The following is a 16,213-nucleotide window of genomic DNA, read 5'->3' as shown; positions in this document are numbered from 1 at the left end:
AGCGCCGGAGCGACTCGAACCCGGGCTCTCACTACCGGGAGTCCGGTGCTCTACCAGCTGAGCTGTGGGACGGGCAGGACAGGGCATTTATTCGAACACAACTTCCCAACATCAACTCACATGTTGTTGAACGTTCATTGTGACATGTATGACTAGATAAGTGAAACTTTTTAAATATAAAGGTTCTCGGCTTTCTATAATACAGTACCTTTAAATTTAAAAAGTTTCACTTATCTAGTCATCAACTCACACTCTTCCAACATCAACCAGTTTCTCATAATTCCAAGCACTGGTGGTCGGTGTGAAATGTTCACCAGCGCGCGCGTCTGACTCTCTCCGTCTTCTGTCCGCGACCGTCAGGTGATCGCGTCCATGACAGTGGGTAAGGATGTGTCGGCTCTGTTTCCCGACGTGGTCAACTGCATGCAGACAGACAACCTGGAGCTGAAGAAGCTCGTCTATCTCTACCTGATGAACTACGCCAAGAGCCAGCCGGACATGGCCATCATGGCCGTCAACACGTTCGTCAAGGTGGGTGACCCTTTACGTCCAGGCTCATTATGTTTTGGAACTTAACAGTCTGATCAAATTCTGGGATCTTGGGAGCAATGTTCCGTGTCTTTTAGTGCAGAGAAGATATCGAGTGGTTTTATTATCGATGCCTGACAATGACTGGATCAACACTCTATAGTTGTCAGTATAGTTGTCAGTCCATGAAGCTAGTATTTTTTTTTTCATTTGCCTGCTCGCCAATATCTCTTGTCCCCGCCATCGGTGTAAGTTTATTTTGTTGGAATAGTTCAACGAATAAAAAGTGACCGTGATAATGCAGTATTCATGGATTTATCGCATTTCCATGTTTGCTTTATTGATCACTGACAGCACCCACTTTATGATATACCATTGGTTATGTTTGTTCCGTGTTTGTTTATTTGTGGTTGTTCTGTGTTCACCGGCATGTAATCGTAAAGCTAGTCTCTTCCCATTCCCATATTCAGTCCCATCCCCGTAACCCCTTACCCCGTGCTGTCCAGCGCCCTGTAGCCCATCAACTCGTCGATTCGCGGACAACAGTACTTATCGCAAATGTTCGTAAGCAGAAGTACGTAGGCGATTGAGTATGTAAGGACAAAAGTGCGTATCGCTAAAAATAACGTAACCTGACCAGATCCAACTTCTAACCTAACCCAACGTATTCCAATCCATTCCAACTAAACGTGACCCAACCTAACCTAACCAATGCGTTGGTTCATACGTACAGAAACGGACGTTTGTGACGCGTGTATTTGTCTGCAACCCCAACCTCCCTGCGTCCCTCCCTCAGGACTGCGAGGACAGCAACCCGCTGATCCGCGCGCTGGCAGTGCGCACCATGGGCTGCATCCGCGTCGACAAGATCACCGAATACCTGTGCGAGCCTCAGAAAGTGTCTGCTCGACGAGGATCCGTATGTGCGCAAGACGGCCGCCGTGTGTGTGGCAAAGCTGCACGACATCAACGCCTCGCTGGTGGAGGACCAGGGCTTCCTGGACCAGCTGAAGGAGCTGCTGTCCGACTCGAACCCCATGGTCAGTGAGATGAGAGGACAGGGCCGGATCTTGGAGGGTGTTGACTGTGGAGTGTGGATTGTGGATGGAACAGTGCTAACTGGCGATAGACTGGCTCTGTGGTAGTTTTTTTTTATTGTTAGCTGTTAGCTGGACCAGTCATGAATGAAAATGAGTGTTTGATAATTCCAAATTTCGCTAGCTTCCTTGCGTTTTCCTTGTTTCTTAGCGCTATATACCTGCGCTTATATGGTGCATGTTGATGACATCAATATTATCACTGCATAAGTAATATGCAGAGATGCTGGATCATTTGCATAGCTACGCTTTTTCTACGACGGATGTTTTTGCCGCTCTCAATTCAGCCTGAAGATTTTATGGTGTTTCTCTGCCCCGATCTTTTGACGTCACCGAGCCACCTCTATGCTTTACCAGTGAACTGTGCTGACTAACTGCCGTTTCCAGGTGGTGGCTAACGCTGTGGCGGCGCTCACTGAGATCAACGAGACCCGCAGCGGCAACCCGCTGATGGAGATGAACGCGCAGACCATCAACAAGCTGCTGACGGCGCTGAACGAGTGCACCGAGTGGGGCCAGGTGTTCATACTGGACAGCCTGTCCAACTACAACCCAAAGGATGAGCGCGAGGCGCAGAGGTGTGTGTGGAGTATGACTGATGGCGGTTTGGGGCTGGGCTGGACAGTGATGTGACTCAACATGGTATGACAGTGGGGGGCGGTGTGGGGATGGGCTGGGCAGTGGCTCACCATGGTATGGGGACCGACGCGGTCCTGTTATGCCACTGTCCCGTGACTATTGATCGCCATTTAATAAGCTCATTGTTTGCATGCTTACATTGATTTTGCTTACTCATGTAGTTCGACACTTGTATTCCATTTCAAAACATCAGTTTCATCCTCTCTATGCCCAGTTTATTCTGAGCTGGCGTTAGTCCAACCCCCATCGGTTAGTCCCGTGTCACTGTACCAAAGGACGGCCTGACCCCCCGACCTTGATCTATCTGCTCCTACTGTGACCTGGCCACCGGCCCCGAGCGCCGACGTGCCTGACAACCTTCTCGAAACGTAACCACCAGCCCTGTCCATTCCTAACCTTACCACTTTACCCTGGCCTGACCTGACTACATGACCCTAACCTCACTACGCCGATGACCACTGTAGTCCGGGCGCCCCCCCCCCCTAACCTCACTACCTGCCGCTTCCCTAACCTGACCAGTGACCACCTGCCGTATCCTCACTACCCCCCCCCTACCCCAACCTGACCACCTGTTCCCGTCTTAACCTCACCGCCTGCCCGTACCCTAACCTCACTACCGTTCTGCTCCTACCTTGACTTAGTAACCACCAGTCCTGCCTGACCATAACATCACCATCTGCCCCTAACCTGACTTCACTACCTTCATCTACCCATTGTACCCTAACCTGGCTTACCTGACACCAACTACCCCGACCCTGACCTGTCCGTCCCTCCCCCAGCATCTGCGAGCGCATCACCCCGCGTCTGGCGCACGCCAACGCCGCTGTGGTGCTGTCGGCGGTGAAAGTGCTGATGCGCTTCATGGAGCTGATGCCGTCCGACTCAGAGTTCGTGACCAACATCACCAAGAAGCTGTCGCCGCCGCTGGTGACTCTGCTCAGCTCTGAGCCGGAGGTCGGTGTGATCGGAGACAGGGAGGGAGGGAAGGGATGGTTGGTAAATCGTGAACGTCTGAAGGAAAGGGGGGAGGGGGAGGGGAGGGGTTTGTGGAGGGTTGGTGTCAGCAAGGTGATGGTTCATAAAAAAATTTGTCAGCTGGTGGCATGCTTTGCTTTAATATTTTGGACTGAGCTACTAGCCCATCTTATTGCAGGCAGTAGCGCCTTCATGTTGAATGTTAAAATTGAAGATAAAATACTGGCATCTTAAATTACTTACCTCATAGGAGCAAGCTTTTGACGTTTGAATGTGATTCACCCGACACCTATGAGTTGATGTGTCATTCAGGCCTCGTAGATGACACACCATACATCTCATACGTTCCTTAGAATGCACTCGTACGGTATAGCGACTGTCACCCGGCTGACCGTGCTATGCTGTCTGCGTCACAGGTGCAGTACGTGGCCCTGCGCAACATCAACCTGGTGGTGCAGAAGCGGCCCGACATCCTCAAGAACGAGATGAAGGTGTTCTTCGTCAAGTACAACGACCCCATCTACGTCAAGCTGGAGAAGCTGGACATCATGATCCGTCTGGCAAACCAGAGCAACATCGCCCAGGTCCTCTCCGAGCTGAAAGAGTGAGTGAAACAGCGTGTAATGACTTTCGCTTGTCTGGCTATAATATTGCGGTTGATAATGAGTTTTTCAATCTTCGCCTAAAATAATATGAATTGCCAAGCAGGACCTATTAGACCTTAAAACGTCATCTTGTTGTTTACTACAGGTTAGTGTGCTCTCATGCTCAGACAGTAGACATGCCATCGAGGATTACCCATAATCTCTACGAAAAGTGATAATAATGTTGTTATTTGTGTTGTTCCACATCCCGGATACGACACTGCGGCTGGCGGCGACTGTGCAAAATACCGTTTGTGATGTGTTTTGTATGCTTGTGACAACCGACTTGATACATACCTCTTACGTAAGTCTGTGTTTGTGACATGTTTGTGTGTTTGTCCACTGTCAGGTACGCCACGGAGGTGGATGTGGACTTTGTGCGGAAGTGACTATATGTTTGTGACATGTTTGTGTGTTTGTCCACTGTCAGGTACGCCACGGAGGTGGATGTGGACTTTGTGCGGAAGGCGGTGCGCGCGATCGGCCGTTGCGCCATCAAGGTGGAACAGTCCTCGGAGCGCTGCGTCTCCACACTGCTCGACCTGATTCAGACCAAGGTGAGTTCGGCCGACGCGGTCCCAGCCGTTATCGCAAGGAAGGAAAGTGCGGCGTAAATGCGTAGCTGTTTTTTTAACTTAAATTCGAAAGGCGCGATGTTTAATGTTTAATGAAGTGGCCCGGGGCTATCCAAGTCCAGACGTGGGTTGTACTCCTTGCAGTTAAGTTGCCACACAAATTTCCTTTTAGCATGGTCGACCATGGTCCTGCTTAGTCATCTACGCTCAATCTCTTCATGATTGTACTTGGGAGTGTTTCGTTGATTCCTTCGTGCTGGAGACATCTCAAACGTGTAGTCTTTTGCAGTGATACTTTCAGCTGTTTGGTCGATCTATTCGCACGACTGTCAATGCTCACTTCAATCCTTTTCGCCCCAGGTGAACTACGTCGTCCCAAGAAGCCATTGTGGTGATCAAGGACATTTTCCGCAAGTACCCCAACAAGTACGAGAGCATCATCTCCACCCTGTGCGAGAACCTGGACACGCTGGACGAGCCTGAAGCGCGGTACGTAGCCTGGGTGTCGGTGTGGGGAGGCTGTTGTTCGCTGGTCTCCCACTCCCGCGAGTCCCGCTCGTGCTTCGGAACGTCTGGGATGTGGCCAAACTTTTGTTCACAACTATTTGTTTGCCACAATGTTTTGTCTAGATTGCTCCCGGCCCATGAATGTCTGGCAACTTTTCGTAAATGTATTTTCTTGATTGCTGTTAGGGGCCAAAAACTCTTTTTCAATCATCGCGGATATGAAATTTTCGAACATTGTTCACTGGTCCTTGTTTTTATTTTTCCGTCACAGATAACAGTAGTACTACTACTGTTAGTAGTAGTTAGTTAGTTAGTTAGTAGTACTACTGTTATCTGTGTTTCCGTCTATCCTCTGCAAAAAGGAAAGCAAAGCAAAAACGTGCATCACGGCTTCCTTTTCCTTGCTGTGTCGGCCACTGTATCTGGGTACTCTGCGCATCTTTTCCCCGAGTCCATTTATTCCATCTCCACGCTACCAATGGAATTGCCCGCGATGCCGACTGACTATCCCTCTCTGGTGTCGCTGACAGAGCCTCTATGATCTGGATTATCGGCGAGTACGCAGAGCGAATTGACAACGCTGACGAGCTGCTGGAGAGTTTCCTGGAGGGTTTCCACGACGAGAACAGCCAGGTGCAGCTTCAGCTGCTCACAGCCATTGTCAAGCTCTTCCTCAAACGGCCGTCCGATACACAGGAGCTCGTGCAGCAGGTGGGTGTATGTGGGCCGACAGTTGGTGTCTCGCTCGCTCACTCAGTCACTCAGTCACTCACTCAGTCCTCACTCTTTCACTCGCTCACTCACTCACTCACTCACTCACTCACTCACATCGCTTTCACTGGCCCATTCGCCCACTCACTCATTTGCTCGCTCACATCGTCACTCAGTTACTCACTCACTCACTCACTCACTCACTCACTCACTCACTCACTCACTCACTCACTCACTCGCTCGCTCGCTCGCTCGCTCGCTTCTCTCCCATCCCCGCTCTCTTGCTTCGGACTGTTCCCCTACCCCTCCCAAGCCCCCAGGCCAAAACTCTAGCATATCGAACTTCTTTCCTTATTCCCTGGTCTCCTTATCCGCTCAGGCATAGACCTCTGTATACAGAGGTCTATGGCTCAGGTCAATCTTAAGTCTCGCCTCCCACTCATCATCGCCTTCTCATCATTCACCCTGGTCCGAACCAACGCCTGTCGGCGCATCCTATCTTACTTCTTCTTACCAGATTCATTACCAGATTCTTAGCACCAGATTCAGTGCACTCTTTCATCTCGACATCACCCTCCCCCCCCCTCCCCAAACACACACCGCCATCCGGGTCAGGAGGCGTTTGCTGTATATATTTTGGTGACATAGCATTTCAAGACTAATTTAACCCTCGCCCTGGCAGGGGGGGGGGGTCGATGCGACCCCCCCCCCCCTAAGGTTTTTCAAAGATAGCGTAAAAAAACGGCGGCGCTGCATTTGGCACAGCCTATGGGGCAACCTTTTTACATATGACCTGAAAATTTTAGGTCCGGGTGACCTTGGGTCAGGTCACCAGGTCAGAAAAACCGGTACAAGGTCATGGTCAAATTTCAATTTTCTTTTTGCACCTGTCCAACTCACAGCTTTGCACTGATTTCCTTCAAACTTTCAGGATGTGCTAAGTTCACCGAGTTGTATAACATATAGTTCGGGTTTTTTGAGGTCACTGACCTGAGGTCAGTTAGAGGTCATTACGTCGTAATGTTAAGCCTATGGGAAAATACTAAATTCGGAAAATACTGGAGATATCCGCTTCGTTCTATCACTTTTGTGCTTTAAAACCACAGAACTTAACAGCAGGTCACTTGGTGCTTCTTTGTTTGGTGTACTTATCCATGGGTCAGGTCAAATGAGGTCAACTGAGGTCAAATGACGTTTTTGCCAATAACTTGGCACATAATGACGCTAGAGCTTAAAAAATGGTATCATTGTGTTCCTGGTGATCAGCCGAATCGAATGATATGCGATATGATGCAATTTGGTTAACTTGAACTTAACTTATTAATTTAAGTTTACTTAAAATTTAAGAAAAACTTTAAGTACACCTAATCAAGCTAAAAAGTATATCATTCGACGCGCCTTGACGTGCTGAGTTCACTGGTGCTTTTCTTTTTGCTCTATCTTAATTAGATCAAAAGTTATAAGCGAAAAACTTTTGACCTGTTTTTAGCGAAATTTTTACATTTATACCCCCCAAAACCCCCCTAAATATTGACCTAGAGCAACCAAATTTGCACAGGGGCGAGAACTCCAGGGGGCCCACCTACCTACCAAATTTGGTGTTTCTAGGTGCCATAGGAGCCAATCGCGAGGGGGGGGGGTCGCATCGACCCCCCCCCCCCCTGCCAGGCCGTGTTATGAAAAATGCCCTGCCAGGGCGAGGGTTAATGAATGTGACGAATTGTCCGTCATTTTGTTTCGGTTTGCATTGTTGTCCTGCCTAGCCCGTGCCTGTGTGATCTAAGCTGCAAGGCTGGTGTTGATTTCTAGGCTGGCTTTTGAGAAGCCAAGCAGGACGTGCACCTTCTAATGCTTCTATTTTTAACGGCCGAATGTCACATCCTACGCCACCACAGCCACCAGCAAACTTCAAAAAGTCTTAGAACTTCACCGTTCGTGATTGGTTTCAAAAACTCATTCGGTCCTTCAGCGGCACACGATTTCACCCGAAAGCCGGGCGCCAAATAATCTTTTCCCGGGCTCGCTGACATACCAAATGAATCTTTAAAGCGAGCCAATTATCACCTCGCTTTGAGAGTGGCGGGCCGTGGGCTCGCGTACGTGTGGCGTCATAAACCGCGCCTAATCTCTCTGAGTGGGGTAATGGAGCAAGTTGGCGCGCCGGCCGCGGACAGTTGGCGCGCCGGCCGCTGCGAAGTTGGCGCGAACCATTAGCCAGCTGACTAGGCGCGGGTCGGCGCGCCGCGCGCGGCCGGCACAAGTTGTCGGCGCGGCCGGCGGATGCGGGTAATACGCAACCGAAGTGTGACGTCATGACTACTGACTGGGGCATAATCAGCTGACGGCCCTGTGTTAAAGCAATGGGACGAAATTTTATCAGCATTTTTAGAACAAACTGGACCTAGTTAGATAGTTTGGGGGCCAGTTTCTAGGTAAACTGAGTATATTCTATTTTTCTACGCCCAAAAAATGCTATGTTTCAAAGCGGAAAGGACCAAATTTCACGAAATTGTTACGGGCGGCGAACTTGACGCACCAAATACATGACCTTGAGATGCGAACTGTGACCGCGTCGGGAGGATTTTGATGTGTAAGGTTTGACATATTTGAGTTTGAGCTGGATAAATATTTTTTATTTGTAAAAAGCAAAGGAGAAAATCCACCATATAAGTTATTTTGAAAATCTTTTTTATTTTAAATCCGTTATTTTAAACCTCTTGATCTAAAATATTTTGTATTTCTGCGTCAACTTCGCCGCCAATTAGGTTTTCACGAAATTTTGTGCTTTGCGTTGTTAGATTTTGCAATATTTTTTCATAGAAAAATAGATCATACATCGTTGTCCTAAATTCAGCTACTAAAACTATCTAACTAGGTCCAGTTTTCTTGGGAAAGATCGGCAAAATATTGCCCCATTGCTTTAGCACGGGGCCGTCAGCTGATTATGCCCCAGCCACTTATCGTGACGTCACGACTTCGGTTGCGTATTGCCACCGGCAGCGGAGGTGGAGGCGTTGTGCCGCATTTGGCGGTCAGTGTGGGGGCGGTACCGGCGACACGGCACGAGACTCCCTCCCTCTCCCTCCGTTTCCGATGCCCCAAGAGAGCAAGATGACGACCTCCGGCATAAAGCTGTCGGGGATCGGAGGGATTCTTCCGATTGCTCATCTAGGTGTCTGGGATGAACTATGTGACTCCGTGGTCTCGATTCAGTGATGCGAATTATTTCTTTTATAATTATTTTCGCCCGGCGGATGCACTTGAGCTCTTGGCTGGAGTCAGTTTACGACCAATTTATGATACGGGAAATAAATAATCGAGTTATCGTGCCTCCCATAATCTTTGGTATTTGTGGCATCCCGAGGACTTCGTCGAACAAATTGTTACTTTAATATTTAGCTGAAGAAGCTCTTTGATGATCAGAAATGAACAACCTGTAATTGAGCTCATTGCCATCCTAGGTATTCAGTACAACGTTCAAAGGACTTGGTTAGCATGGAAGCGTTCTTTTTTTTTCATTACACTATGCAACAGTCATTTTGTTCCTGAGTAACGACCGATTTTTTTGAACTCATTGGGTGTCATCACAACCGAAATGGGCATTTGTTTTGATCTGAAAATGCTTTTCCGGTTTTCAGAGACGATTTTCGATTTTTGGCCCCGAAATTCGGTTTTTGGCCCACCGTGTCCGGTGTAATTGAGTAATCGACTCGTGGTAACTTTCATCGCCTTTCCTATGCCACAAGCTTTCGAATGATATCCGGTTTTGCATATTTGCGTGTAAAAATAACGTCATAAATCTATGTTAACCCTATTCCTGGCGGGGGGGGGGGCCTCAGGAGCCCCCCCCTGAGGTTTTTTGGTTATTTCTCCCAAACGCTTTGAGCTAGGAAGCTCAAATTTTCTGACTTTTCCTAAAAGGCTTTTACGCAACATTTCTGAAAATTTTGAGTTGATCTGACCTCAGGTCAGGTCACCAGAGGCGGTTTGGTGACCCTACCTCAGAAAAGTTTGCAATCACGCCAGAGCTAGAGTTTTTGACCGATCAATTTCTTCTCTTCAGGCTTTAGTTAGGGTACCAGTATGTGCAATTTGTATATCTCAGAATTTTCATATTCTGTGACCTGAGGTCAGGCCAGACTCGTGACCTTTACATTGCAAGCGTATGGGAAAATATTGAAACGCCTCCTGCTTCGTGTAAACGAGTCAAAACCACCCAATTCTTTCAGTATTATGGAAGATTATCTCATCGGTGATGATCCTGGTGCCGCTAATTGACAGGGGCACCGGCAAAGGTCATCTGAGGTCATGTGACGTCATAAATCGTTTTTCTGTCAATAAATCACGACATGGTGGTGCTAAAGACTTGTAAGTGGTACCAAACTGCTCGCCTGGTCAAGGCGCGTCGTTTGGTATGCAGCATGACCATACCTCACAACCTCATTGATGAATGACCTGACCTTGACCTCAGGTCAAATTTCAAATTGACCTGTGAAGGTCATCACATACTTATTTCGCATCGCCTCGGCGAGAGCAACAAAAAATGTATTGGTTTTATGTCTCTATGTTTCTTAGTTTAAAAGTTATATAGGTAACTAATTCCAAAACATTTTATCGTTGATGAGCTCTGGTGACCTCAATATTGACCTGACCTGAAAATGTTTAATGTAAAAGTTGTAGATCTTTAAACGACCTATCAAACGCCGTTCGCCGTTTGTCGCTGCGATGTGTAGTTTTTGAGATCTGAAGGGGGGGCGAATCGGCCCCCCCCCCCGCCAGTTTCTTGTCCCGGCGGAGCCCGCCAGGAATAGGGTTAAAGTAAGAAAATGTCGAAACTTCGTAAAAATTTGACATTTTTTCCAATTTCATTTCAAAATAGAGAAAAAACTAAAGACCCTATCCAAATTCTGAGCCCAGTTCCTTGAAGAGCATTCAATTTCCGTTCGGAAGGTACTATTTTAGTGCATTTTATCGGTTTACTGTGGCGTCCAGATTGAGTCACTGGAAAAACGGGCCCCCAGCCATTTCCATGACAATATGTGTTCAGTGCATGAAGAACCATTCTAACAAATGGAGGTACAGATCAAGATTCTGAGCGACAGGACTGCTCAAAACTAAGTTCCTGCGTGTGACACGAGGTCACAAGGGGTCAACAACATGACCTCAGTTGACCCCTCGTTGACCCTATGGCGTTAACATACGTTATCAGGTTAATGCTATGTGATATGACCTAGGATATGTGTTTAGGTTAACTCAATCTGGACGCCACAGGAATCCGATAAAATGCACTAAAAAAGTACCTTCCGAACGGAAATTGAATTCTCTTCAAGGAACTGGGCTCAGAATTTGGATAGGGTCTTTAGTTTTTTCTCTATTTTGAAATGAAATCGAAAAAAATGTCAATTTTTTTTTACAAATTTCAACATTTTCTTACTTTAACATAGATTTATGACGTTATTTTTACACGCAAATATGCAAAATCGGATATCATTCGAAAGCTTGTGGCATAGGAAAGGCGATGAAAGTTACCACGAGTCGATTACTCAATTACACCGGACACGGTGGGCCATAAACCGAATTTCGGGGCCAAAAATCGAAAATCGTCTCTGAAAACCGGAAAAGCATTTTCAGATCAAAACAAATGTCCATTTCGGTTATGATAGGACCCAATGAATAAGAAAAAATCGGTCGCTTTCCAGGAACAGAAAATCTTTCATTTTTTGTTGCATAGTGAATTATTGACACTGCTGGCTGCGGCTGCTTACTGCTAACTCTGCGGCTCTGTCCATCTAACGCTGCCCTCCCGCGACCCCCAGGTGCTGAGTCTGGCTACCCAGGACTCTGACAACCCGGACCTGCGCGACCGCGGCTTCATCTACTGGCGTCTTCTGTCCACCGACCCGGCCGCCGCCAAGGAGGTGGTGCTGGCAGAGAAGCCGCTCATCTCGGAGGAGACGGACCTGCTGGAGCCGACGCTGCTCGACGAGCTCGTCTGCCACATCTCCAGTCTGGCGTCCGTCTACCACAAACCGCCCAGCGCCTTTGTCGAGGGTGAGCGAGGGAGAGGGTTGGCATCGGTCTGGTTCTTGGAGTGGGGAAACACTGGGTGGACTGATCTTTTCCCCGTTTGTGAGAGGATAAGGGAATAGTTGGTCTGTGGCCGTTTTCGAACACGTGAGTGTCGCAATGTTCGTTCGTAACTTTGTGAGCTGATCCGGTTCGCAAGATCTGGTGCAGTTGGCAAGTTAGTTGCAGCTCGGCTTGTGATTTACCAACAAACTATGCTTGACGTAATTAAAGGAGTGCACTTAGTAGTTTTGGCTGTTTCTTTGGGAGCCCTGCTTTCGACATTGCTTTAATTAATTATCGAAACTTGTGAGCTACCCAGCAGTCGAGCTACGCTGCCACTTTGCAAATAAGTGTGCTTCCTACTGCTGCGCCATCGCTATGCAAAGTAATAATTTAGTTAGGTACTCTTGCAAGGATCAGAATTTAGGTAACTGCCCTCCAGGGCCCAATTTTACCAAATGCCGTGAATGCGCAATCATGGCATTTGGCAACGTTCAGAACTATTCCACATTCACTTATTCATTCGTTCAGGCAACATTCATAATCATTCACAGTCATTAAACTCATGCTGGACGTAAATAACAATAATACCCGATACCGTTGATATTATTACCGGTAACTCCGGCCATTCCTGCCATATCCTATTCACGGCATTGGTAAGATTGGGCCCTGGTGCCTGTTGTCAGTGATTACGGAGCGAGCGAAGCGAGCGTAGTCTTTCCTTAGATTAACGGAAATTTCTGAGTATGAGCGGCCAGCCGGCCGACCAGCCGTGCGGACACTTTTGCGAGGCTTATATCTCAGCAACCACTTGACCGATTTACACGCGGTAATTTTTGTAGGGTAACTTCATTCCTTCTACCAAGTATTGGACTATTCCCGATGCATGTGGGTGACCCCTTATGCACGTGCCACGTGCAAAACGAAGAGGTGTCAGTTTTGTAATTGTTGCAATATCTCGGTAACTACTTGGCCGATTGCGCTGAAAGTTGGCATGTAGGTAGGCACCCACTAGGCACTGCATATCCATGTGCCAGAGTTAGGGTGCTGCTGCACGTGCGCACGTGCAGGGGTCGTTTCCACATCTCGAGAACGGCTGTACCGATGGCGCTCAAATTTGGTACACGGTTAGGGACCAGTTGTACTCGTAGGGTGCCGTGCACAAGTCAAATGGGACCCATTTTGCACGTGCGCACGTGCAGGGTGCCGCTTCCAGATCTCGAGAACGGCTGGGCCGATTGTGCTCAAATTTGGCACATCGCTAGAGACCGGTTAGTAGGGTGCCGTGCACAAGTCAGTTGGAGGTACCACCTCGAAAATTCGCACGTGCAAGGCCCACCCTCTCGCTCGCTCCGTTAGTCGCCCCAAAAGGCGTTATACTTGTTTCTTTCACTTGCGTTGAAACATAATCATTGAATGGATCTACTTAAATTTACAGCACATCTATATAATTTTCACGCGTACCGTACCAATAGGGAAGTTTAAATATGTCAGTGCCATTGACAACACCTCTTGTGGAGTTCAATGCTGCGATGGACTCCGGTCTGCCTCGCACCTGTGGGACTTCCGGCCGGGTATTGATATTCCGAGTACGAATGATTGCTTCCGCTGAGCTGGCGTGGTGCACTCGCTCACAATATCGTCAAAGATTCCTCGGACAAAGCCCGTCCAGTGATGCGTGGGAGTGCGTTTTCCGGAGATGAAACAGGGGCACTCAGGTTGGGCGTCGTCTGGTCGGGCCGAAGGGGTTTCCGTGTAAGCTATTACCTGCCGTGATCACTCACTGTTGGGCGCGATATAGCCTCGTTGCTGGTGCACCCTGTTACTCCAAGCCATCACCATCATCTCTCACTGTCAAATTACCCTTCGGATGTCACTGTCACCTACCGTTACCTGTTGTCTGACGTCCGCTCCACACCCATCAAAGTCGCAGTGCCGGGTGTGCTGTTGCCTGTTGTTACCTTTCATCTAACCGCGGCTGACGGCTCGCCCAGATCAGATCGCAGTGCTGGCTGTTCTGTTACCTGCACCTGTCTGTTCTGTTCTGTTCTGTTCTATTCTGTTACCTGTTACCTGCACTGTTGCCTGTCACTGTCGCCTCTCGTTACCTGCGACTCTCACCCCGTTACCCGCCATCTGACCACCGCTCCCCCTCCCCCAGGTCGCAGCGCCGGTTTCCGCCGCGTGCCTCTGAAGCCGGACGGCTCGGCAGCGGCGGCGGCGGCGCCGGTCGAGGAGACGCCCCAGGCGACCGTCATCCCGTCACAGGACTCACTGATCGGTGACCTTCTCTCGCTGGACCTCAACCCGCCGGCCTCCCACACGGCTCCCGCGGCGACCAACGTGCCCTCCAACGTGGACCTGCTCGGCGGCGGCCTGGACGCCCTGGTGAGTGGGGGTGGCTGAGTGGCAAGGGGCGGGGCGGCTCATAATGGGAGGGGAGCGGACTTGGTCAGACGCCTGGGTGTGGTCTGGGGGGACCTGAGAGCCATCTGGTTTGTGCTAGTGGGGTTGCGGACTGTTACGTAAGGCATCGATGCAATGTAAGTCTGATCGATACTGTTTTTTCATGTATATTGACCTTCCTCAAACTACCTACCCTTTTCATTGAAATACCTTTTTTCCTGTAGTGGTCCCTGTCTAATGTCTTCATGTGTAAGGCCTTTTGATCGCAACGGCATATGATAGACCATTCCTTTTCCTGACATCTCTCCTCTCCGTCCTTTCTTTATCCTCTCCTGCAGACGTGGATGGGCGGCGGCGTGCACAGCCCAGCCGAGGGGCAGTTCCTGTGCCACCTGCGTGACCCGCACACCCATCGTCCTGCCCGTCCGCCGCTGCCGGCGCCGTCTGCTCAGTCGCCTCTGCCGGCGACCGCACAGTCGCTGCCGCGACGGACATCGCCGCTACGGTCTCCTCTTACGGCTTCCGCCGCCGCTGCCGCCGTCAGCGGCCGTGTCACCAGTCCTATCACTAACCTCGTCACCAGTGGAGTCACTAGTCACGCCACCAGTCCCGTCACCAGCGGGTTCACCGTGGCCGGCATCTGCACCAACCCATTCCTGGCCGGTTTCCTGGACGAAGACACCATCCTGACGCTCGCCACGGATGGCGATGAGCTACTTCTGACTGACCACAGACCGGTATGGGCAGCACTGGGAGGCGAGGTAGATTAATTTATAGCTGGAACGGATCGGAGTGAAGGGAGGAAGGGAGGGAAGGAAGCTAGGTGGTCTGAGCTCAGTTTCCTGCCGTTTTTTTCGTCACAGACGCCGGATATGTGTCGCACTAAGCTGGCGCACGGGTGTTTTTAAATGACTCGCGCTCCGGCGAGAGTCAGTCGAAGCCTTGCCGGGCTGGACCGGCAGGCGGGGACTGAGCTGCAGCGCCGTGGCCTGTTCGCCTGAGGCGGCGGCATGCATCACGCGTGTCCAACTAGTCACATTGCTCATGGCGGGCGGCGGTAACTGCCCGCTGCTCCACGCTCCACGGGCTGTTGGCCAGCCGAACCCTTTTGTTGGCGGTCTAATTTTACGTTAGGTATTAATTGTTGTGGGAATAATTGCACGCTTGTTTGATATGTCGCTCCTCGCTAGAGCATTAACAGACGGACTGAAAAGTCGGTCGGCTGTTTATCATGGTCATTTCTGTTTTATGAGAACTATAAAGGGACCTATGACATTACCACTACATTCACATTTACACTGCGACATTTTTCTAGAGGATCTGTAGAATTACTGTAAGTGGTGTTGTTGGGACGCACAACATGCAAGTTATCTACGTTACTCGACGCACCATAGTTTTGTAGTTGCCGTAACTGCGCTTCCGAAACTTCCTTGGTAAACTCCGAGCCAAACTATTTTTAACTTATTTAATCAGGCGGCTCTTTTTTGTACTTCTGCTAATGCCACACCGCTGCCGGTTGATTGAGTTACGATCTCGACGGGAGCGGTCTCCTGATCTGTGCCGGTATCCAATTATCTGCGCCCGCGAGGTGATCAGACCGTGCGCGCCCGGTTAATGGTGCCCCGGTGTCCATCTGCCGCCGCTGCTGTCCGGATGCCTGGTGGAAGGTCCGGGAGCGCCGGGTGGGATGGGGTGGATAAGGAGAGGTGCCCGCGGGGGATTGCAGTGGTTTGAGTAGCGTGATCGTTTTGGGTTGTAATGCGATCGTGATGATGTGCAGGTTGTAAAGTTATTTGCAATGTGCTCTTTATGAAGGGATTATTCTATCAAATTTTTGACATTCTTGAGATCTCGTGGATGAAAGAATGCCACAAAAAGGCAGCAGCAATCGAGTGTCTGTAGGCCGCTGATTGAAGTTTACAGACTTCTCGCCCGAGACGCTTTTCTATCTGTCAGTCTTACTGTTTTTGACGAGTTGCCATGCCCTCCGCGATCTCGGCCCAGACGGGTGGTCAATTCGAACATCCATGGATGCCATATGACGGCTCTCATCTCCCTTAGA

The 16,213-nt window shown here is 49.5% G+C and overlaps 1 protein-coding gene across 1 annotated transcript in view; it reads left to right on the top strand.

The window, feature by feature from the left end:
- Nucleotides 1–360: 360 nt before the first annotated feature.
- Nucleotides 361–16,213, top strand: part of LOC122369229 (AP-2 complex subunit beta-like) — a gene marked incomplete at its 5' end in the record, with an annotated part of 37,884 nt that continues 22,031 nt past the window's right edge. The window contains 13 exon segments of the mRNA XM_043343793.1: nucleotides 361–531; nucleotides 1,325–1,419; nucleotides 1,421–1,568; nucleotides 2,013–2,203; nucleotides 3,044–3,218; nucleotides 3,656–3,843; nucleotides 4,314–4,440; nucleotides 4,819–4,833; nucleotides 4,835–4,947; nucleotides 5,496–5,676; nucleotides 11,493–11,727; nucleotides 13,907–14,133; nucleotides 14,490–14,888. Of these exon segments, the coding sequence (XP_043199728.1) occupies nucleotides 361–531; nucleotides 1,325–1,419; nucleotides 1,421–1,568; nucleotides 2,013–2,203; nucleotides 3,044–3,218; nucleotides 3,656–3,843; nucleotides 4,314–4,440; nucleotides 4,819–4,833; nucleotides 4,835–4,947; nucleotides 5,496–5,676; nucleotides 11,493–11,727; nucleotides 13,907–14,133; nucleotides 14,490–14,888 (2,265 nt within the window).

Source organism: Amphibalanus amphitrite, unplaced genomic scaffold (assembly GCF_019059575.1).
Source record: "Amphibalanus amphitrite isolate SeventyFive unplaced genomic scaffold, NRLGWU_Aamphi_draft 001018F_arrow, whole genome shotgun sequence".
Lineage (NCBI taxonomy): Eukaryota > Metazoa > Arthropoda > Thecostraca > Balanomorpha > Balanidae > Amphibalanus > Amphibalanus amphitrite.
The sequence above is the reverse complement of the archived record's forward strand: the minus strand, read 5'-3'. Positions and strand labels throughout refer to the sequence as shown.